Here is a 25,484-nt window from a genome sequence, read left to right as displayed (position 1 = left end):
GCAGTTTATGTTTCCCATTCTATAAAGGGGTAGTTAAAGTCATTCACGAATAGGGTGTTGGGTTGGATGGGGAGTACCTCAATAGGCTTAAGTAAGAGTCATGAGACTCTAGAGGCATAGATGGTGACCTGTATCTAGCCATGATATGGTGAGGACCTCAACTATGACTTGGCATGGATGAACTCCATGGTGTCATCCTGTTTAATCAATCAGGACGTATGTTTGTTGCTAATGTAGATCAAGACACCGCCATCTTTGGCCCTAGTCTGTTCTGATCTGTTATAGATCTAAATGTCTGGAAGACATTAACCTAATGTCATTGAGAAGAACATGTTTTAAGCATATTTTGACAAAAAAAAAAAAAAATTGTAAACAAACCACAGCTTTTGCTAACCTCACCTGAGTCAATATATCACAGGTAGCCAAGAGTCCCTATGCAAGAAGACTGCACCTATGAAGCCTGCAGTGATACATTTCTTAAAAGAACAACAAACTTCAGCCAGTAGAAAAACAGTAAGAAAAGAATTAACACATCCTTAAATCTGAACGACCTAATCAATGCAGTTAAAAGCATGCATAACATTATAATCAAAACATAAACTTTGAGCAATGTAACTAAAGTTAAAGAATTAGAAGAAAATTCTGCATTTCTGACAAAAGACTGACTTCTCTTGAAGAGAAAGTAAACATTTTACAAAGTCAAATTATAAAACTAAAACATAAAACAGATGGTACAGAGAATAAAAAAGAGGGAAGAGAATAGGCAATAAAACTGATTATACCATGACCCCCCCATTAATATTCCAAAATGTGCACGCTGATTGGTCAGCATGCACGTTGTAAATCGACTTATACTAATGGAAAAAAGTCCGGTCGCCCGGACTTTTTCCATTAGTATAAGTCTTTTTTAAAACACTGTTTCGCTATGTTAAAGGGGTTTAACACAGCGAGACAGGTTTAAAAAAAAGCAACGGAGATCTCCGTTGCTTTTTTTAAAGCTGTCTCGCTATGTTAAACTCCTTTAACATAGCGAGACAGTGTGTAAAAAGCAATGGAGATTTGCTTTCTCCGTTGCTTTTTTTTTAAACCTGTATCGCTATGTTAAACCCATTTAACATAGCGGGACAGTTTGTAAAAAGCAACGGAGATCTTGCTTTCTCTGTTGCTTTTTTCTAAACTGTCTTGCTATGTTAAATGGGTTTAACATAGCGAGACAGCTTTAAAATAAGCAACAGAGATTCTCAGTTGCTTTTTCTAAAGCTATCTCGCTATGTTAAACCCATTTAACATAGCGAAACAGTAAAAAGCAACAGAGATCTTGCTTTCTCCTCGTGACCAAACCACACCAACCGTGGGTAAATCCAGCATTACCCACACCCAGGCGTGGGTTATTGCTATATTCAAAACCATCTTTGTTAATGACTAATATAACACAGATCCTTAAGAAAGAAACTGACAACCTAATACAGGACTTGCAGTTATAATTTTTGAGATTTATCAACATTCAGGATAGGAAGATATAATAATGAAATCATGTACAAAAATACATAATACATGCAAAAGTAATGGATTTCCTACAAATGATCAACACATAATGTGCTCAACACACAATTTATCAAGCTGATTCTTCTACTGCTACTAAATATAAAAAATGTTGATCTTTTCCCCCTGCTGGACCCATGTTAAAGTCTGTTCCTGAATTATGCTGAAATGAGGTTTGAATAAAAGTATAGGTCAATGAATAGTAGTGGGATATCTTTAAGTATAGGTTCATGGTTAAGTACTAGGCTAACTACCCTCGAGGGCCATTTTACACTTAAGACAATTTCCCTTCCAAAAGTGAAAATCAAACCTTGTACCTTATATTTGTGAAGCTAACACCTTAACCATTATGCCAACCCCCAACCCTTACATACAGAACTAATACAGTGTTTCACCACCATAACTCAAATGTAGTGAAAAAAATTTAAGTGGCTTAAAGAGTAAAATGAAATATTTTCATGTGGATATCCAGCATAACTAAGATTGGTTGTAAATCGAAAATATGATACTAACATCTTTCAATAAAAACATTTCTTTTTTCAAAAAAGAAATTAAATGGCAAGGAGCATGGTACCAACAGCAGCCATCTGCATCCCTTGAAACTGTAGGTAAAAGTAAGCAGAACATTGGGGCTACAGATATGGAGCAAGATGAATGTATGCAGGATTTCAACCTGAAGAAAAGTTATACCTAGATATAAAAAAGAATTATTAAATGTTGCTTTAGTATGGAAGTGGTTATTCTGATACTTTGTGAAAAATATGTTACTTACGCCTCAACTATAAGATAATTCTCAACACCTGTCATTCCTTTTGCTGAATAATTTTTTCTATCCCCATGCTAAAGTACCTATGAAACAAAAACTGAATACTAAACTGCTGTATATCACATTTCACAGGATATTTTTTTTCACTTCTTCAAAATTACAGAACACGACTTTATCTGTATACACTATGCAGCAGTACAGATATGCAAATGTGAAAACAATATTCTCTTAATGACTATTTAAAATGCTGTTGTATCAAAACCAGTTTCCTTTCATTGTTTTCTTTGCGTGCTCATGATGATGTTAAAAATTATTTTTTGAAAGTGAAAAAGGCAACAAATGTGTTTGAGATAATTTTTCCCTTCATGGGCAGCATGAATTATTTACAATTTGCAGGCATTTGCAGAATTTCTTACAGATTAACTAATACTCAGTTTTAACTATAATTAATGTGTTTTAAATGAGTTACAATACAAAATCCAATTAACACAGCCAAAAGAAATAATTGGATCTGAAGCATCATTTCATGATGCTTAGTATAGACAATAATAGAGGGAAATCAGGGTGCATATTTAAATGATAACATAGATAGATATTCTTATTTAGATCTCCTAGTGTGTTAATACATGACTTATTCATAGTAAATGATACATAAGAGTGTGTAATGTATAGTGGTATGGTCACTGATGAACTTGTTTGATCATGTTATTCTAAAGTTTTCTATAGCCAGTCATTCTTATGTCAAAACTCATTGCATACCACTTTAGTTAGCAGCTGCCATGGTGTGATATAATGCGAAAGGAAATAAAAAAAATAATAAATTATCCTTTCAGTAAAAATCAAATTAATGTAACTATGAAAACTGATACTATGTTACATTTCAATACAGGCATGATATACATATAGCTGTGAGCTAATACTACATATGTTTTAAATTATTCTTAAGAAGAGATGAATCCAAAATGTGTGTTTTTACTGGCAGGATCTGCACTTTTTTCTTCAGTTATTACCATTCCTTTGAGCCTTTTCTGGCTTATGGTTTCTAGTAGAATGACTAGAAGAAGTCTGATTTTTATACATAATTTAAGTAGATTTCTTTTTGATCTTTTACAGGATAACGGTTTATTTACTTTAGCAATATTAGTATTCACCTTTTCTCCCCATTCTTGTTTTATATACTTCAGACCTTTAGGAAAAGTCGTAACATTGCAAGAGTTTTCAAACCAATCAATGTGTGACTGTATTGTTCTTGAAGTAAATAGATTTTGTAATCAAGCAAAAAGTGTTAGGCCATTTAAACAGTTTACAGATATGAAGCTGGATATTGTCTTGTTACAACAGACTAGCCTCTCAAATAAAGAATAGAAGAAATGTAACAGAAATAGTTATAATCTGCCAACAAACGTTTAATTTGTAATCATAGGTAGGCACTAGGCTCTCTGCCCGAAGGCATTTATAAGCCTAGCCAGAATGTGTTGGCTTTTGCCGCCCCCTTAGATTAGTTCCCTGTGCCTCTGTCCAGCAGAGTCAAGTGATCCCCGAGGTAAACTTTCTGTTTCCCATCCACTCGTCAAGGTTTCTTTTGAAGAGTGTTAGCGAGGAGCTCTGCCTGATGTAGACTGGGATCTTGTTCCAAAGCATGGGAAGTCTCTGGGACAGGAATCTATCCCTCCAGCATATCCTATTTATTGTTGTGATGAGGTTTAGATCCCTAGAGCATGTGGCTTGTGGGGATAAGGTTTTCTTTAGGTGAAACATGTCCATCAATTCTGGGTTGGACATGGCCTAGTATGTCAGGTAGAGATCTTCTCTGAGTAAGCAGTATGCAAACGAGTGCAGCTGTAATTTCTTTAGTTGAGCTGCATAGGGCATCTGTTTGAGGCCATTGATCCTCTTGGTGAGGTACTTATGTGGTCTTTCCAGCTGTTGCAGGTGTCTTGTAAGGTACATCCCAAATGGGGTGTTGTATTCTATGATGGGTCTGATGAGTGATGAGTATAGGAGTACAGTGACCTCTTTTGATTTGGATGCGAACCCTTTTGTGATTAGGTGGGCTATGTAGAAGGATTTTCTAACCACTTTGGCAATGTGATTATCAATGTTAAGTTACTATCTACTTGGGTCCCCAAATCCCTTATTACATCTTCTGTATTTAGGGGACTACCACCTATGTGGTAGTTTGTGGGTACTTTGTTTTTTCCAAAGGGGATGACTGCACTTTTTGGCATTTAGCCTGAGGCCATGATTTTGACACCAGGTATCCATCTCAGTGAGACCCTTTTGGAAGATGTCTGTGTCAGCCAGAGAGTCAATTATAGCCCCTAGTTTGCAGTCATCTGCGAACCTGGTCAGCCATAGTCCTCCTGTGCTTGCCTGTACCTCTGAGAAGTATATGCCGAACAGGAGGGGTCCTAGGACTGAGCCCTGGGGAACTCCACTTATAACCGATTTAGAGTCGGACCTAGCTCCCACAACTCTCATCATGTTTGTTCTGTCCGTGAGCCAGTTGGCAACCCATCTTGTGATGTAGGGGTTTATGTTCAGGATGGTGAGCTTGTCTATAATACCAGAATGGAGAATGGTGTCGAAGGCCTTTGTGAGGTCTAGGTAGGCTGTGTGTACCACCTTTCCCTCATCTATAGCCTTGGTAACTGTCTCAAAGACGCCCACCAGGTTCAGGAGGCATGATCTGCCCTTTACAAAGCCGAACTGGGTAGGGTCCATTGTTTGGATGTTCCCAATGTCTCTGTTAATGAGTTCCATGCAGACCTTGCAGACCAAGCTAGTCAGGCTTATAGGGCGATAGTTCCCGGGGTCTGTTGTGGCTCCATCTTTGTGGAGCAGAATAACTGCTGCTGTGCACCACTCAATGGGTACGTAGCCTGTGGAGAGGCTGAGTTTGAACAGTGTGTTTAGGTGAGGGGTTAGCTCGTCTTTGAGCTCGTGTAGGACGCAGCCTGGGACACTGTCCAGTCCCATTGATGCTGTGTTTTTGGCTTTGGAGAGGGCTGTTTTAACCTGAGTGTCTGTGATTTCAGGGACACTACAGTCTTCTAGTATGATTATGGGCTGTCTTGGGGGTAAGAGGGGGGTAAAGTTTGCACTGAACCTGTCTGCCAGGATGTTGGCTATATCGGTCGGTTCAGTGCATTTTGTGCCATTCTGCACTAACTCTCAGCAGATCTGAGCTTTGCCACATAGATTCTTGATATAGCTAAAGAATGCCTTGTGGTTATCTTTAGAGTCCTTGGCAATTTTTCTTTCAAAGCTCGCCTTGGATGATTTTATGAGGGATCATAGTTTCATGCTGATACTGATCAGGGATGTCTTCCCTTCTTGGGATTTTACTCTTTTCTGTACTAGTTTCCTCCTTCTATTGTATAGTTTGTTTATGGCAGGAGTCCACCAGACTGGTTTCCTTTCCTTGGAGGAGTGAGTCTTGGTTTTGCTTGGGATGGCATGATCCATGCATTCTTGTAGGTGCCTGTAGAATGCATTAGTAAAGATTTTTGCAGCTTGGACAGCATTATCCTTCAGCATGGGGGCTTTGAAAATTTCCACCTCGGTCTTAAGTAATGTGAAGTTTGCTTTTGAAAGTTTTTTCACGGTGGTTTTCTTGTCTGGGGGTGAGGGCGGAATGTGGATATCCAAAGTGATTTGTTTATGGTCAGATCTAACCAGTGAGGGGTTGACCTCCGATGTGGAACACCGGTCACCTATGTTGGTGATGACCAGGTCCAATATGTTGTGACCTCTAGTGGGAGTGTTGACCAGTTGAACCAGGGCATTTGAGTTTATAAATTCTAGGAAATGTTGGGCAAGGGAGTTAGTACTTGAGTAGTTCTCCCAGTTAATGTTTGGATAATTGAAATAACCCAATATTAGGGTGTTTGGTAGGACCTGTATGTTTCCCAGTGTTTCCAGGAACGTGGAATGGGGGTCCTGGGACATGATGGGTGATCTGTAGCAAGCTACAATTTGAATTGCAGTTTTGCCCATTGTTAGTTGCACGTGGATGATCTCTGAAGCATCGTGCTGTGCCACTAACCTGGAGGTGTGGATATCCTTGATGAATATGGATACACCCCCACCTTTTGTATTTCGGTTTGGGTTCTATGGCCGAAATGTATGGTATAAGTTGTAGCCTGGTAGTGCTGGGGTGCTCTCTGGAGCCTTAAACCAGGTTTCTGTTACTGCACATATATCAATTTTCTCCATACTGAGGAGTGCCTTGAGTGCATGCATTTTGAGGTTCAGACTTCTGGCACTGAGTAGCACTACCCTCAGTTTTTTGTTACTTGTGCTATTTATGGTGGTAGGTTTGTCTTTTGAGCCTTGCCTAAAAAAGGCACTATGGGGGTGGCAAGAGCCTTGGCCAGTATTTGAAAGTCTAAGGGTGACAGGTGCAAGCCGTCTCTAGCGAAGCAGCGTGGCTTGTCGAGCATGTCATCCCAGGCGGACAGACACTGGATCCCCTTTGAATGACACCAGAAACCTAGCCAATTGTTGAAACTGAGAATTTTTTTCTTTATACCGTGGTATCATTCTTGGTGAGGGCAGGATGCTACTCAGGGTCAGGGTCATACCGGCCTGGGCTACGTGATCAGAGAGCTCTTCCATGTCTCTTTTCATGTAGTCCAGAGAGGTACGGCTCAGGTCATTCACACCAACATGGACAATGACAGAGTCATATTTGTACTTGCTCTGTAGTGACCTGCGTGCTTGTATTATGTGGCGGATCCTGGCACCTGACAGGCAGCTAACAGTAACTGTCTCCTTATTCAGCCTAGTGAGTGGGACGTCAGTGTACCTGACTATAGAGTCACGAATCATGTTAAAAGAGATGTTGCTATTCTCATTAAGAGCTATCTTAGTTCTAAAACATTGTTAAATTATGAAGGTTCAGTGTACAGACTGCCTATATTTAACAACTACCTGTATTGCATTTTTATAGAAATAAATGTTTACTCTAAAATAGCTATTTTTTATTTCATTGTGATTTTTAATAAAGAGATCATGTTAAAGGCTGTTTAATTTTAAAAGGCTATTTTATGCTGCTATACACAATGTGGAGAACAATCAACAGGCACCGGCTTCTGAGGGTGTATTCAGACCTTCCGATGTTCATATTAAACTGACTATTTCATTTTGACTAAAACTACCGAATTTCTCAGGCCCAATGTTTGCACTACGCCTAGGAAACCGACGACCAAAGTGCATTCTCAACTCCCATGCCACAAAAACAAATGATTAGAATGGCTGAAGACCTTATTATTTTAATGAGGGGAAGCCAGCCTTCCCACTCTAAAAGACAAAGAATTGATTTACCTTCTGATTTTACAGATCATGAGTCCGATGACTCTGACCCTTCTGATTACCAGGACATTCCCTTATCTACCTATGAGGATTCAGATGCAGAGGATTCCATTCCCTCTGCCTTTCCCTCCAACAGGACTTTTCTTTCAGTGAAACCCTACATACCCTCAGAGACCATTTCCGCTGGGAATGCCAGGATTACCCTCAGTCCAAAAAGAGACTCAGGGAAGTTTTAGACTTGCCTCAGCAGGCCTCTAGCTATACCCCCTGTCCTGGATATTGTAGATGATGTCTTCATGGAATCAAATCTTACCCCTGATACTTTACCTCCAGCTCCTAGAAAGCCTGACAGGTACTACAGAGTACCTGACTCTCACAAATTTCTCTTTAAAAATCCTACTGTGGATCCAGAGACCATTTCCCAGGAACCTAAAGGTATTAAGGTTACTACAGCCAAAACCCCTACCCCTTCGGACAGGGATTCCAGGGCTTTAGACAGATGGAGTAAGAAGGTATATACCTCTGCAATGCTTGCATCAGGGCTTTAAATTGCCAGTTTCACATGTTCAAGTACCAGCAGCATATTATGGAACTAATTAAACAAAAAATGTTGTTGATTCCTGATTGTGCAGAGAATAAAGATTTACAAGAGTTAATGCATTCTGCAAACCAAGTTGGTAAACATACTTTGCAGTGTGATTTCGATGCCTTAGAAGTATCTTGCAAGGCTGCTGTCACTGGGTCTGTTCGGAGAAGGCATGCTTGGCTGAAGGAACAAATCTTGCCAGACCATGATAAAGCAAAATTACTAGATGCCCCATTAAACCAAGAATGTTTGTTTGGCACAAAAGCAGAAGAAGTTCTTAAAAAGATGGAGGAAAAAACAAAATCTATGCAAACTGTTAAAGATTTCTTACAGGTGCAGCCATCTAGATTCAGTAGGCATTGGCCTTCAAAAAACTGGTCCTTTCCAGTCCCTCCCAGGCCTTCTCAGTCCAAGCCCAGGGGTAACAGACCACAAAGACTACAGTCTCAGGTTATGCACAGATCTAAACAATTGCGTACTCACACCTCAAAAACAGGGAGTGTAACCCTCTTATGGAAAAATGTTCACATTGACTTGTCCTTCATCTTCCCAGCCATGCCCAAGTACTTGCACCCCTAGGAGGAAAACTCGCCCTACATGCAAAAAACTGGGAATAGATTAACCAGGACCAATGAGTCTTAAACATTGTATCCCAGGGATACAGATTCTACTTCCACTCACTGCCAACCCCAAGTGGATTGCCAGACCTTCCACCAAACCAGTGGGCAGAGGCCCAAAAGTAAGTACCTTCTCTTCTCGGTATCAGGGCTATTCAACCTGTTCCAACAGAGAAAAGGGGACAGGGTTTCTACTCCAGACTGTTCCTGGTGCCCAGAAAAGAGAACTCTTGGCACCCTATCTTGGATCTGTCAGTTCTCAACACCTTCCTAGTGGTATCAAAATTCAAAATGCTTACACTCCAACAGCTGCTTCTTATGCTAGCCAAGGACTCCTGGCTGGTCACCCTAGACTTAAAAGAAGCTTATCTGTACATCCCCATAAGGGAATCTTGCAGGAAATATCTATGTTTCAGGGCAGGCTCTATGCACTATCAGTTCTCTGCACTTCCCTTTGGCTTATCTACTGCACCCAGGGTATTCACAAAGTGCCTGGCTCCAGCCATTGCATACTGCAGGCAGAGAAATATTCAAATTTACCCATACTTAGATGACTGCCTGATTCAGGTGGACAGTCAGGAATTGCTGCTTCAGCACCTGGCATTTGTGAAGGGACTCCTAACTTCTCTGGGATATACCATCAATGAAAATAAATCACATCTGGTACCCAGCCAACAAATTGTATTCCTGGGAGCAAGCTTGAACACAACTTCCCAGATGGCATTCCTCACTCCAGCAAAGCAGGTTTATTTGACAAATTATTTCAAACTACTGACCACCCAAACCCAGCTATCTGAAATAAAAATGCTGCAAGCCCTAGGGCTCATGGCCTAATGCATTCTCCTAATTTCATATGCAAGAATGCATATGAGGAAACTTCAATGGTACTTAAAAAGTCTCTGGTGTCAACATTCTCAGGATCTGGAAACAGTGATTCCTATCATTCCTTGCCTAAGGACAGAGTTCCTTTGGTGGGCAGAGGCCTGCAACCACAACAAGGGACTCCCTTTCACTCAATCCCACCGCTTCCCAAACCCTGACAACAGACGCATCGGATTATGCATGGGAGGGCTCATATGGCAGGCAAATACATTCAAGGCAAATGGAGCCCAGGACAAATGCACCTGCATGTCAATCAAAAAGAAATGTTAGCTGTACAGAATGCACTGACAGCCTTCAAATACCTTATCCTTCCAGGACACCTCTTGATAAAGACAGACACCACAGTCATGTGGTACATAAACAAGCAGGGGGGAACTCATTCCTACCCACTCTGCAGGTTAGCCATGGCTCTGTGGAACATAGCCTTGAGCAACCAAGTGCACCTGCAAGCTCAATTCTTGCCAGGCAAAGAAAATTCACTGGCAGACAATTTAAGCAGAAATCTAATGGACCCACACGAGTGGAAACTGGAACCCAGCACATTCAAGCTTCTAATCCACAGGTGGGGAACACCAGGGGTGGATCTCTTTGCTTCTCCCCAAAAAACATCCATTGAGCAAATTTTGCACCAGAACTCCCGACAGCCGAGCATAGAAAGTGGATGTCCTTTCCTTTACATGGAAAAATATATCTATCTATGCCTTTCCCCCTCTGCCCCTCTTCTCGAAAGTACTACTCAAGATCAAACAGGACAGGCCAAGGACAATTCCGATTGCACCAGACTGGCCACGCCAGCACTGGTACCCAGTTTTATGCAGTCTGACAGCAGTGCCAACCTGGAACCTGCATCAGCCCCACTCTCTGTTGTCCCAGCAGGAAGGCCAGATTTTGGATACTCAGCTGCAAACCCTGAACCTAGCAGCCTGGCATATTTCCTGAATGCATCACCCCCAACACTCAGCAAACAGGTGCTGGATGTCATCCTTGAGGCCAGGAGGCCTAGTACTAGGAAATCCTATTCAGAAAAGTGGAAAAGATACTGCTCTTGGTGCCAGCCACAGGGTAAGGACACAACCGTGCCCACCTTACCTCAAATCCTAGATTATCTAGAAGAGCTGCTCCACAAAGGCCTATCCTTCTCTTCAATTAAGATTCATGCCTCTGCCATCTCAGCACATTACTATACTGAGCCCCCTCTCTGTTCTCACCCTCTGGTCAAACAGTTTCTGAGAGGAGCTAACAATTTAAGACCCCCGAGGAGAGCTCCCACTCCAGCCTAGGACCTTAACTTTGGTACTAGAGAAGCTCACGCTTCCCCCTCTAGAGCCTGCTGCTACAGCAGAGTTAAAATTCCTCTCTTGGAAAACAGCCTTACTTCTAGCCATCACTTCAGCAAGAAGAGTGTCTGAGTTGCAGGCACTTATGGCTGTGAAACCCTTCATTATCTTCCATGCTGACAGGGTTTCCCTCAGGACTAACCTATCATTTATGCCCAAGGTGGTATCCAGTGTGACTTTAAACCAATCCATCCATTTACCTACCTTTTTTCCCTAATTCTCAGAATAAAGGGGAACGGATCCTGCAGTCCTTGGATGTGCACAGACAGCTTAGGTTCTACCTTGACAGGACTAAACCTTTCAGAAAATCTGACCAGCTGCAAGTCTGCTTTGCTACAGGGGCAGAGGTCAAGGCCATTTCAAAGCAAACCATCTACAAATGGATAGCACACTGCATCTATTTCTGCTACAAACACCATGGAAAACCTACCCCACAGGGGATCATAACCCATTCCACCAGGGCTACCTCAACCTCTACAGCATTTCTCAGGGGAGTCCCTACCAGGAACATTCTGGAAGCTGCAACCTACAGTTCTGTACACATCCTCACCAAGCATTACCACTTACCTATCTTTTTTAAATCTAGAGCTTCTTGACTGCCTCCACCCTTCGTCAACTTTGGGAATCAACCCAAGTGTGATGACTACAACAGTGAAACACGAAGAGCATAGTACAGTTGTGTAAACTTACCATAAATGTAGATATTCGAGTGTATTCACTGTTGCAGTCTTGGTTACCCTCCCTCCAGCCCCCTGACTTATTTCTACCTATCCTCTTTTCTGGCCATATCTTATGGCAATAGTATTTACGTTTTACTGGAGGTTTTCCACACCATGTAATTGCTTCCTATTGGGGCTCCTGACATCTGGGGCAAGAAAAACTGATGTAATGGTGTTGGCTGCATGTTTTATACCCCTGACGTCATGAAGGAGGCGACAGCATCCGACGCAGAAATCCCAAGGCTCTAGTATTCGGGCCAACTGAGAGCTACCTGCAGGCAGATAACCCAAGTGTGATGACTGCAACAGTGAATACACTCGAACATCTACATTTATGGTAAGTGTACACAACTGTACTTTCTGAGGAGTGAGTGGAGTTGCTCCCCTCAAAAAAACTAAATTTCAAAGGATTTTTCACCCTTCTGAATTTCAAGCATTATTCTTAATCCTTTGTGTACGTCAGTGAGTTTCATAATCGAACCGTATATGTTACATAAATAGTGTGATAATACACAGCCTTCTCATACTCCTTTACAAACCGCGAACCTGCCAGTTACTCTGCATTCACGCCCAACAGCTGTTTCTTTTTCTGCACACAGATTCCTCAGGATGGAAATACGGTGACATGCTATCCCCATTTCTATATGAACATGCCACATTATTTTATGGAATGCACAGTCAAAGTCTTTAGAGTAGTCAATAAAGCTGATGTCATTATTTTTCTTGAACTCCATTGCTTTGTCTATTAGCCAGTGGATGTTAGCAATTTAATCTCTAGTGCCACTGCCCATTACAAACCCAACTTCTACATCTGAAAGTTATTGGCCCATATTATGCTGGTGTCTAATTTGCAGGCTCTTGAGCATTACCTTTTTAGAATGTGAAACAAGTGTAATCATTTGGCAAGCTTAGAACTCTTTAACATTACAAGTTTTGGGACAGGAATATAAACCAACCTTTTCCAGGCCAAGGGCCGCGGCTGTGTTATCCAAATTTTTTGGAAAATTCCAAGCAACACTACAGCCATCCATTTTGCAGGATTTTAGACAAGTCATCCAGAAATCCATAATCATTTAGCTTTGTTGTTAGCAAAGGTTTCTGTGGTCCATTTAACTTTATTCTCCAGGATGTAGGGCAATGGATCAGGGAACATATTATTTGTATACTAGGCTCTGTTAGTTTCCAATTGCAATACAATAAGATAAAGAAAAACATCTCAAAACACATTTAATTTCATGTGGCATTCCCTGCCAGGTGGCCGCATTTCAGACTGTAGCACCAAGCTAATCAGTGACAGCAAGAGAGCTGTAAACCACTATTAAGTCTGACATCATTCAAATAATCTGCCATACTTCCTTTTTCCTTATAGTATGGCTCCAACCCAACGTAAAAGAATAGGTGTGATTTGAAAAACTGAGGCATGATATATAGTAAACGCATTATATTTGTCATATGACACCTTATATAATGATGATAATTACACAGGAAGTGCATCACATTTACATCAGATGTTTTTTCATTGTGCATTAAGAGATGTTACATCCAAGATGGGATTAATATCCCCTATATCTTTAAATTACTATTTCACTATTACGTATCTTAATAATAAAAAGAGAAACAATGCATTTTAATATGGCTACAGCCTTAGTATTACAGTCTGATATTTAGACAGCTAGTCAAAGTGAGGGTCTATATTAGAAAGACGAAATGGGAGAACAGCGAACGCATTTAGATTCACCCAAAATGATCGAAGCTGCTAAACCTCAAACGGCCACAACAGCAATTGTTTTCCCAGGGAAAAAAATCGCTGGGTCATTGTCAGGGCTTTGCCGTTTCCTCCACTGTAGTGGGATCTTGGAGTTGGTATATTTAAGTAGGAGGGGTGTGGGGGGGTGATGCTCCTATTTATTTTGTGTTTAGATTTCTTTGTTTTTTTTTGTGTTGGCCCAGCAATTTTTTTCCCAGGGAAAACAAATCGCTGTTCGAGGTTTAGCAGGATCGATCATTTTCAAGGTTTAGCAGGATTGATCATTTTGGGTTGATTTAAGCATGCTTGCTGTTTTGCAGTTTCATCTTTCTTATATAGACCCTCACAGTAATATGCATTTTATATGCATAAAATATTATGGCATAGGGATTCATCTGCATCTACCTATTCAGATGAAATTGTATCTATTCCATGGAAGCTGCAGTAGATTTGCATATGTAACTCCAGTTTACTGTTTTCAACATTGGCATGGCAGATCACACAACAATTATATGTCACTGTACAGCGAAATAATGAATTTACAGCAAAAAATATACTTCTGGGATTACAGCTAGCATTCTATAAAGAAGCTAGATAAAGGCCAAAACTACTATATTATGATATTATAATAATATTATATAATAATACTGCATAACTTTTATAATCTGTTTACTGAAAAATATATGTCAGGGAAAACACCAAACAGACAATAAAAACAGAAAAATAAAGGCCCATACTATTACATCATAATGTTCTAATGATGTTACAATGGCATAAAGTAAATATAAGGTAATGTACAAATGCTGAACAAAACTCATATAATGACTCAATAAATCATGCTGCTTACAGCACATAAGTATGACTTTTTAAATACTTTAATCCCAAATAACTCCCTTTAAAATCAGATGAAATACAAGCTGAACTGGAAATATTCCACTGAAATTACAGTACATGCCATCTTAGCTGCTTAAATACAACATGATCCAAGCAATGCAGAAAAAAGAATGAACTTCAGCCAACATCTTTATTGAAGACTACCAGTGATAACTCCAATTATGCAGTGTTGTGAGTGGTCTAGCCAACTTACTGGAACAAGCAGTCTCATCTTAGTTGAAAACATTCTCATTTTGTCACCAGAATCTGATAGAACCGCTGCATGGGAAGAATATAATCCTCTCTGAAATGACTTCATTTTCTGTATTATTTCTGAAACACCACACTGTAAGTAAGTTTCATTTTTGCCAGGAATGCCCGTAGGTAAAACATAAAATAGTGATGCACGTCAATATGATTATAAAGAAAAAGAGGAAGAGACGTTGTGCGTTACTGTCTCTTGTTATTCTTTTCTTTTGATTATAACTGTATCACTATAATTCAATTCAAAAGACGTGTAGCACAGTTTTGACTGTTAAAAGAGCTGTAATTATTGTGATAAGAGCATTAGAGTTTGATTATATGAAAACGAGTCTCTGGCTATGTCTAAGGAACTGGCTGATGTAGATAGTATTGCAATAAGACAGTAAGGGTTGAGAGTAGTAGAAGGCTACAATCAGACATGTAGATTTGTGAACTGTTAAAATGTAATTATTTTATGTATTTTAAGTCTCATAAATAATTACTTACCGCTTGAACTGGGTTGCATTGATCTATGGGATTCCTAAAATCTGTTCTTAATTCATCAAAGGCAATTATCTGTTAAGAAAAAAGAAAGTGAGACTGTAATATAACATCAATATCTTTCTTTTGCCTTAGGCAAAATTGTTATGCAGGTTGCAAAAAAAAAATGCTTAATAAATTTTAAGTTTTGAAATCGCAAGGATTTTAAAGCAGAGCAATAATACATAAAGATATGCACTGGCATATGATAACTATTGATAAACAGATCCCAAATAAAGCAGAATATTAGCGGAGAGAGAGAAAATATAATTAATACAGTGTTTCTATAGTTTAATAATTGCAAGTTGCATTGAATTACATGCTGATAAACATGTTATGCCTAGTGTATATTCAGCTTTCATTAATCTGCATTCAGGGCATGAGCAGGCATTATCAAATTTCTCTGTGCAGGTTCTCCAGTAACAATCATAACCTTTCAGTTACAGTATAAAGATAGGTGTGGCCATAGGCATACAGCCCCCATGGGGGTAGGTACATTTTTGTCTGTAGATAGTAAATGTTTTTACAGGCAATAACCATACAAAGTGTGTAAAATTTTCCATACAATTGATCAAAGTATAAGGAATTTATTGGATCTGGTCTGATATGTTGAGTAAAGCATAATCATGGTTTGATAGCTTATGCCTTAGCAAAATGCAAATAATTCATGAAATAATTAATGAAATTCCAAGAGAGACAAAAACAACATAAGTAGTTACAAAGCCTGTAGTTGCAGAGTACTGAGGAGTGTAGCCAAATTCTTAATCACCACAAAGCACTGAATGATTAAGTAACTTGCCAGAGGCCATACAGCAGGCAAACGAAGGCTGCGGGAATCAAACCATGGTCCACAGGAAGCAGACTGTTAAAATCTCATAACCTTAATCTTTTGCACTACCTGCTAGACAACATCAGCTTCAGACATGTTACCAAGTAATGTATACGGATAAGTATTAAAACACATTACAATTAATGAATGACACTCACTCATGTTAGTGACCAGAAGGTTCACTTTTCTACATACAAAGTAGCATATGTAGTTTAAAAAATAAATTATGTTCATTTAAATTTTTACATAAAAGCAATGAATGAAAATAAGTGTGCGTTTGATGTCACTGACCATTAACTGTTACAGCGACTGAGACTAATTCATGTATGTTCCTATGTTCTTGTAATTCATGTATGTTCCTATGTTCTTGTAATTCATGTATGTGCCACATTCCTGTGAAGAGCACATGTAATGAATAGTCCATGTACATGCTTATTTTCTTCTTGCAAAAGTACAGCTGTTCGTCTCTTCAGATAGAAAGTCAGCATGCCTGCTGAAGATTCAATAATGGTACACAATTTTATAATTTTAGTTTTACATTCCTCACTGAAAATAACAGAACCTTTTTAACCAGACCTAGTTAAAATATTATGGACATATGATGAAATAATTTAACTTCACACATTTACATCTCTAATCTCTTTGTCTCTCTCTCTCTCTCTCTCTGTCATACACACAAAGACACACACACACACACACACACACACACACACAAATATTATAAATGTTTACACTATATGCATATATACATAAATACATTTTATATCTTATATATATATATATATATATATATATATATATATATATATACACACACACACATACACACATATTATAAATGTTTACACTATATGCATATATACATAAATGCATTTTATATATATATATATATATATATATATACACACACACACACACATACACACACACATTATAAATGTTTACACTATATGCATATATACATAAATACAATATATATATATATATATATATATATATATATATATATATATATATATATATATATATATATATATATACACACACACACACACACACACACATATAGCTAGATATATTCATTTTCCTGAAGCAAAACTCTTATCAAGATCACTTCATTAAATAACACCCTGATTGAACAGGTCCCTAAAACCAAACTCTTAGGAGTCACAATTTATGACAAATTGAAATTTGACCTACACTTTTAAACTGTTATTAAAAAAAACACCAAAAGCTTGGCCTCTTGTATAGAGCAAAACTCAACCTAACAGACAGAGCTTGAGAAACCCTACTAAAGCCTATCTCCTACCTACCCTACTGTGTGCCTCCTGACTCTTTTTAAGCCTACAAATATCCACACAAAGTTGGAACAATGCTACAATTAAATAGATCACTTTGAGCAAATCACTCCTTTAAAACTCACTGTTCTGCCCTTAAACAACTAAATTGGGCTGAACTCCCAGATAACCTCCACTACAGTTAGCTTCTACTAGCATATACTCTAATATACTACCCTAACAAGTATCCGGCACTAAAAGGCCATATACTCTAATATACTACCCTAACAAGTATCTGGCACTAAAAGGCCATATACTCTAATATACTACCCTAACAAGTATCCGGCACTAAAAGGCCATATACTCTAATATACTACCCTAATAAGTATCCGGCACTAAAAGGCCATATACTCTAATATACTACCCTAACAAGTATCTGGCACTAAAAGGCCATATACTCTAATATACTACCCTAACAAGTATCCGGCACTAAAAGGCCATATACTCTAATATACTACCCTAATAAGTATCCGGCACTAAAAGGCCATATACTCTAATATACTACCCTAACAAGTATCTGGCACTAAAAGGCCATATACTCTAATATACTACCCTAATAAGTATCTGGCACTAAAAGGCCATATACTCTAATATACTACCATAATAAGTATCCGGCACTAAAAGGCATGCTTCAACACTACCACCCTACCAAAGGTATTTGCTTTAAAGACAAACTTTGACTCTCCATCACTAAACCCCAAAATGCATCGGGAGCGTCCTTATACTCAAACTCTGTAGTTAGCCTCTGGAATGTCCTCCCACATGCTACCAGGCTTCGTCAACATCCTGTCTGTGTAGCTGCATGTCTCCAGGATAAGGGCATTTTTGCTTTATTACTCCTCATCCACTATACCTCTGCTCTACTCTTTTGCCAACTATCACTCCATTTTTCTCCCACCCTACCATCTATGAGTCTCAACTCTTTGACCACTCATTTCATTTATATAGCATAATTAAATCAACCTTTTCTTTCCACCCTTTGTAAATAACTTAGTACTCTGTATTGTGACATCTGGCCTACTGCATAGTTATTTAGCTATATCCATACAGAATATAATTAGTATAAGAACCCTTACTACTGTATGTATAGCTACTGTCTTGTGTTTTTTGACACTGTACAATTTATTTTAATTATATTCTGCCTGACATTGTTGATATTGTATAACTTAAAAAAAGTTTGTTTGTGCTGCATATACTAGAGCTTTTCTCCTCAGCCTTTCACTGAAAATGGCCCTTTGTGCCCAGCCAGACTTCCCTGGTCAACAAACATAAAATAAAATGTAAAATATATATATATATATATATATATATATATATATATATATATATATATATCAAACATCAAAACAGGAAATAAAGAAGATCAAATCCTAATATGAACACTGTACCTAAATATATTCTTTATTATATTTATCAAGAGAGTGATATTTATGAAGGCATACCTTAGTCAAAATGTATAGTGTTTCCATACTGAGTACCCACTTCACACATGTAGTTACATAATTTATGTGTTAAAGATATTCCTTCCCTAAATTGATATATTATTTATTTGTGTGTGTGTGTTTTGTTTGTCAAATGAATAACTTATGCATGTTACATATTGATGACTGTTTTTTTGCTCTGTTAAGAAAGGGAGTCAGCTTATTCATAGCAACTATACAAGCAATGGGAATATGAATCATATCTTTTCCTCAAACATTTATTTTAATTTTTCAAATACATTTGATTGAATTCCATAGTATTTATACATAACATCTTAAATAACTGTGTACACTATTTACATTAGCCGGACACTATAACAGATCTTAATGTATACAGTTACTTTATAAGTATGTCCAATCCATTATCAGAAGGAATCATATCTTGAGATGATGCATGTAGAAAACGTACAGGTCAATAACTCTAACCTGCAGGTGCTCTAAATTGCTCAAAATATATTTATGTGACAGAAAAAGGACTGACCAATGACACTAAATGTTTTTATACAATTAGCTTAAACTGCAGTCATAGGGTATTTGATAAAGCTAATGCCTGGCATGAGTGAAGAAATCAATATATCCTAATCCTTCAAAAAAAGGCTTATGAATTATGAAAAGTACTGCAAAGCTTTACTGACACTGCAAGAGGGAAAAAAGTATAATGGTATTATCTTTTCTGTATATACAGACGAGAAACAGACAAATACTGAGACTCACATGCATGTGAAAATGCATGTTTGCACACACACACACACACACACACACACACACACACACACACACACATGCACACACACACACACACATGCACACACACACACACACACACACACACACACACACACACACACACACACACACACACACACACAGAGAGTTGTGATGACAAGCTAGAACTAAGCAGTCTCAAGTTTCAAAGTTTAGTGAATAGATCGGAATAATCTCCAATGGACTATAATTGAGACAGTTTATAACTGAAAAAAATTGTGAAGAACAGTTTGTCCGTGACACAAAAACTGTAGTATGATATTTACATATATAGAAAATAATTAATGTGAATCATACCTCTCAGCTGTCGAGATTTTTCTAGAATGTCTAGGTTTTCGCCTCATAAAATGTGTGGCTTAATGAAAAATCACTGAGGTTAAAGTCACTAAATAATGGCAGACATTTGAGTTTCAGACTTCATATCCTTCAAAAACTGCATGCGAACACAAAATCTATTATTCCAGCAACTTTCTAAATGTATAAGAGCATTATCTGTCCTTATTGTTTAGGCCATTGTCCCCATAATTTTAGGCTTTGATTTTGTGCACAAATAGGTTGAAAGATATGATGTGAATATGTGTTTGTATTTTACTGACTCACAAATGTTCATATATCTAGAACAATAAGAGTTAAGTGACAAACCATTCAGCATGCTACAATGCTACATTACAATGTTGTATTAGTGGTCAAAGGAAAAGCATGTTACAAAGCTACATTAGAATGTTGTAATTGTAGTGGACGAAGGAAAAGCATGCTACAATGCTACATTAGAATGTTGTATTAGTGGTCGAAGGAAAAGCATGTTACAAAGCTACATTAGAATGTTGTAATAGTAGTGGACGAAGGAAAAGCATGCTACATTAGAATGTTGTATTAGTGGTCGAAGGAAAAGCATGTTACAAAGCTACATTAGAATGTTGTAATAGTAGTGGACGAAGGAAAAGCATACAAAGCTACATTAGAATGTTGTAATAGTAGTGGATGAAGGAAAAATATGTTACAAAGCTACATTAGAATGTTGTAATAGTAGTGGACGAAGGAAAAATATGTTACAAAGCTACATTAGAATGTTGTAATAGTAGTGGACGATGGAAAAGCATGTTACAAAGCAACATTAGAATGTTGTAATAGTGGACAAAGGAAAAGCATGCTACAATGCTACATTAGAATGTTGTAATAGTGGTCGAAGGAAAAGCATGTTACAAAACTACATTAGAATGTTGTAATAGTAGTGGACAAAGGAAAAGCATGCTACAATTCTACATTAGAATGTTGTAATAGTGGTCGAAGGAAAAGCATGTTACAAAACTACATTAGAATGTTGTAATAGTAGTGGACAAAGGAAAAGCATGCTACAATGCTACATTAGAATGTTGTATTAGTGGTCGAAGGAAAAGCATGCTACAAAGCTACATTAGAATGTTGTAATAGTAGTGGATGAAGGAAAAATATGTTACAAAGCTACATTAGAATGTTGTAATAGTAGTGGACGAAGGAAAAATATGTTACAAAGCTACATTAGAATGTTGCAATAGTAGTGGACGAAGGAAAAGCATGTCACAAAGCAACATTAGAATGTTGTAATAGTGGACAAAGGAAAAGCATGCTACAATGCTACATTAGAATGTTGTAATAGTGGTCAAAGGAAAAGCATGTTACAAAACTACATTAGAATGTTGTAATAGTAGTGGACAAAGGAAAAGCATGCTACAATTCTACATTAGAATGTTGTAATAGTGGTCGAAGGAAAAGCATGTTACAAAACTACATTAGAATGTTGTAATAGTAGTGGACAAAGGAAAAGCATGCTACAATTCTACATTAGAATGTTGTAATAGTGGTCGAAGGAAAAGCATGTTACAAAACTACATTAGAATGTTGTAATAGTAGTGGACAAAGGAAAAGCATGCTACAATTCTACATTAGAATGTTGTAATAGTGCTCGAAGGAAAAGCATGTTACAAAGCAACATTAGAATGTTGTAATAGTGGATGAAGGAAAAGCATGCTACAATGCTACATTAGAATGTTGTAATAGTGGTCGAAGGAAAAGCATGTTACAAAACTACATTAGAATGTTGTAATAGTAGTGGACGAAGGAAAAGCATGTTACAAAGCTGCATTAGAATGTTGTAATAGTGGTCGAAGGAAAAGCATGTTACAAAGCTACATTAGAATGTTGTAATAGTAGTGGACAAAGGAAAAGCATGCTACAATTCTACATTAGAATGTTGTAATAGTGGTCGAAGGAAAAGCATGTTACAAAACTACATTAGAATGTTGTAATAGTAGTGGACGAAGGAAAAGCATGCTACAATGCTACATTAGAATGTTGTAATAGTGGTCGAAGGAAAAGCATGTTACAAAGCTACATTAGAATGTTGCAATAGTAGTGGATGAAGGAAAAGCATGTTACAAAGCTGCATTAGAATGTTGCAATAGTAGTGGATGGAGGAAAAGCATGTTACAAAGCTGCATTAGAATGTTGTAATAGTAGTGGACGAAGGAAAAGCATGCTACAAAGCTACATTAGAATGTTGTAATAGTAGTGGACGAAGGAAAAGCATGTTACAAAGCTACATTAGAATGTTGTAATAGTAGTGGACGAAGGAAAAGCATGTTACAAAGCTGCATTAAAATGTTGTAATAGTAGTGGACAAAGGAAAAGCATCTTACAAAGCAACATTAGAATGTTGTAATAGTGAACGAAGGAAAAGCATGTTACAAAGCTACATTAGAATGTTGTAATAGTAGTGGACGAAGGAAAAGCATGCTACAAAGCTGCATTAGAATGCTGTAATAGTAGTGGACAAAGGAAAAGCATGTTACAAAGCAACATTAGAATGTTGTAATAGTGGTCGAAGGAAAAGCATGTTACAAAGCTACATTAGAATGTTGCAATAGTAGTGGATGAAGGAAAAGCATGTTACAAAGCTGCATTAGAATGTTGCAATAGTAGTGGATGGAGGAAAAGCATGTTACAAAGCTGCATTAGAATGTTGTAATAGTAGTGGACGAAGGAAAAGCATGCTACAAAGCTACATTAGAATGTTGTAATAGTAGTGGACGAAGGAAAAGCATGTTACAAAGCTACATTAGAATGTTGTAATAGTAGTGGACGAAGGAAAAGCATGTTACAAAACTGCATTAGAATGTTGTAATAGTAGTGGACAAAGGAAAAGCATCTTACAAAGCAACATTAGAATGTTGTAATAGTGAACGAAGGAAAAGCATGTTACAAAGCTACATTAGAATGTTGTAATAGTAGTGGACGAAGGAAAAGCATGCTACAAAGCTGCATTAGAATGCTGTAATAGTAGTGGACAAAGGAAAAGCATGTTACAAAGCAACATTAGAATGTTGTAATAGTAGTGGATGAAGGAAAAGCATGTTACAAAGCTGCATTAGAATGTTGCAATAGTAGTGGATGGAGGAAAAGCATGTTACAAAGCTACATTAGAATGTTGTAATAGTAGTGGACGAAGGAAAAGCATGCTACAAAGCTACATTAGAATGTTGTAATAGTAGTGGACGAAGGAAAAGCACGTTACAAAGCTACATTAGAATGTTGTAATAGTAGTGGACGAAGGAAAAGCATGTTACAAATCTGCATTAGAATGTTGTAATAGTAGTGGACAAAGGAAAAGCATCTTACAAAGCAACATTAGAATGTTGTAATAGTGAACGAAGGAAAAGCATGCTACAAAGCTGCATTAGAATGTTGTAATAGTAGTGGACGAAGGAAAAGCATGCTACAAAGCTGCATTAGAATGTTGTAATAGTAGTGGACGAAGGAAAAGCATGTTACAAAACAACATTAGAATGTTTTAATAGTGGACGAAGGAAAAGCATGCTACAAAGCTGCATTAGAATGTTGTAATAGTAGTGGACGAAGGAAAAGCATGCTACAAAGCAACATTAAAATGTTGTAATAGTAGTGGTTGAAGGAAAAGCATGTTACAAAGCTACATTAGAATGTTGTAATAGTAGTGGATGAAGGAAAAGCATATTACAAAGCTACATTAGAATGTTGTAATAGTAGTGGACGAAGGAAAAGCATGTTACAAAGCAACATTAGAATGTTGTAATAGTGAACGAAGGAAAAGCATGTTACAAAGCTACATTAGAATGTTGTAATAGTAGTGGACAAAGGAAAAGCATGTTACAAAGCTACATTAGAATGTTGTAATAGTAGTGGGTGAAGGAAAAGCATGCTACAAAGCAACATTAGAATGTTGTAATAGTAGTGGACAAAGGAAAAGCATGTTACAAAGCTACATTAGAATGTTGTAATAGTAGTGGGTGAAGGAAAAGCATGCTACAAAGCCACATTAGAATGTTGTAATAGTAGTGGATGAAGGAAAAGCATGTTACAAAGCAACATTAGAATGTTGTAATAGTAGTGGATGAAGGAAAAGCATGTTACAAAGCTACATTACAATGTTGTAATAGTAGTGGATGAAGGAAAAGCATATTACAAAGCTACATTAGAATGTTGTAATAGTAGTGGACGAAGGAAAAGCATGCTACAAAGCAACATTAGAATGTTGTAATAGTAGTGGACGAAGGAAAAGCATGTTACAAAGCAACATTAGAATGTTGTAATAGTAGTGGATGAAGGAAAAGCATGTTACAAAGCAACATAGTAGTGGATGAAGGAAAAGCATGCTACAAAGCTGCATTAGAATGTTGTAATAGTAGTGGACGAAGGAAAAGCATGTTACAAAGCAACATTAGAATGTTGTAATAGTAGTGGATGAAGGAAAAGCATGTTACAAAGCTGCATTAGAATGTTGTAATAGTAGTGGACGAAGGAAAAGCATGTTACAAAGCAACATTAGAATGTTGTAATAGTAGTGGACGAAGGAAAAGCATGTTACAAAGCAACATTAGAATGTTGTAATAGTAGTGGATGAAGGAAAAGCATGCCACAAAGCTGCATTAGAATGTTGTAATAGTAGTGGACGAAGGAAAAGCATGTTACAAAGCTACATTAGAATGTTGTAATAGTAGTGGACGAAGGAAAAGCATGTTACAAAGCTGCATTAGAATGTTGTAATAGTAGTGGACGAAGGAAAAGCATGCTACAAAGCAACATTAGGATGTTGTAATAGTAGTGGATGAAGGAAAAGCATGTTACAAAGCAACATTAGAATGTTGCAATAGTAGTGGATGAAGGAAAAGCATGCCACAAAGCTGCATTAGAATGTTGTAATAGTAGTGGACGAAGGAAAAGCATGTTACAAAGCTACATTAGAATGTTGTAATAGTAGTGGACGAAGGAAAAGCATGTTACAAAGCTGCATTAGAATGTTGTAATAGTAGTGGACGAAGGAAAAGCATGTTACAAAGCTACATTAGAATGTTGTAATAGTAGTGGATGAAGGAAAAGCATGCTACAAATCTGCATTAGAGTAAGAGTGGGCCAGCTTCTATGTATGATAATGAGTGGGGGAAGAAAAACATAAAGACAATGGGAAGGATGACATTGACTGTAAAGATGATACTGACAGATGACAGAAACATGTCAATGATGGATTGTCATACTGAAAGAAAAATAATCCATCAGAATGTCATTGACATTGGAAAAAGAGCAAAAAGGCTGTGATGGAAAGGTCAGTGAATATATTCTTCTTAAAAGGTTTATCCAGGAAGCTAAACACTGTAGGGGTTACTTTTAAGAAAGAGAAAAAAAGACAGCAAGAGAAGACAGTGTATCAGTGTCAGAAGCTACATAGTTTAAATGGCTTATTGAAATTCACTTTTCATATTAAAGAGCATGCATTGGCCTGAATGCATAAAACAAATCTGCTGCTCTTACAGAAAGAATGCTGGCACAGAAACTTAAGTACAAATTTGCAAAGCATTGCAACCGTCTTCCCAGAAGGAAAAAGATCTTCACAAT

General features: G+C 37.7%; 1 protein-coding gene across 1 annotated transcript in view; it reads right to left on the bottom strand.

The window, feature by feature from the left end:
* CNIH2 (cornichon family AMPA receptor auxiliary protein 2) overlaps positions 1-25,484 on the bottom strand; it is a 1,918,708-nt gene that overhangs the window by 1,101,986 nt on the left and 791,238 nt on the right. The window contains exon 2 of the mRNA XM_044075684.1: positions 15,136-15,204. Within this exon, the coding sequence (XP_043931619.1) occupies positions 15,136-15,204 (69 nt within the window). The remainder of the gene's footprint in view (positions 1-15,135; positions 15,205-25,484) is intronic.

Source organism: Protopterus annectens, chromosome 6.part1 (assembly GCF_019279795.1).
Source record: "Protopterus annectens isolate FY-2018-M chromosome 6.part1, PAN1.0, whole genome shotgun sequence".
NCBI lineage: Eukaryota > Metazoa > Chordata > Ceratodontiformes > Protopteridae > Protopterus > Protopterus annectens.
The sequence above is the reverse complement of the archived record's forward strand: the minus strand, read 5'-3'. Positions and strand labels throughout refer to the sequence as shown.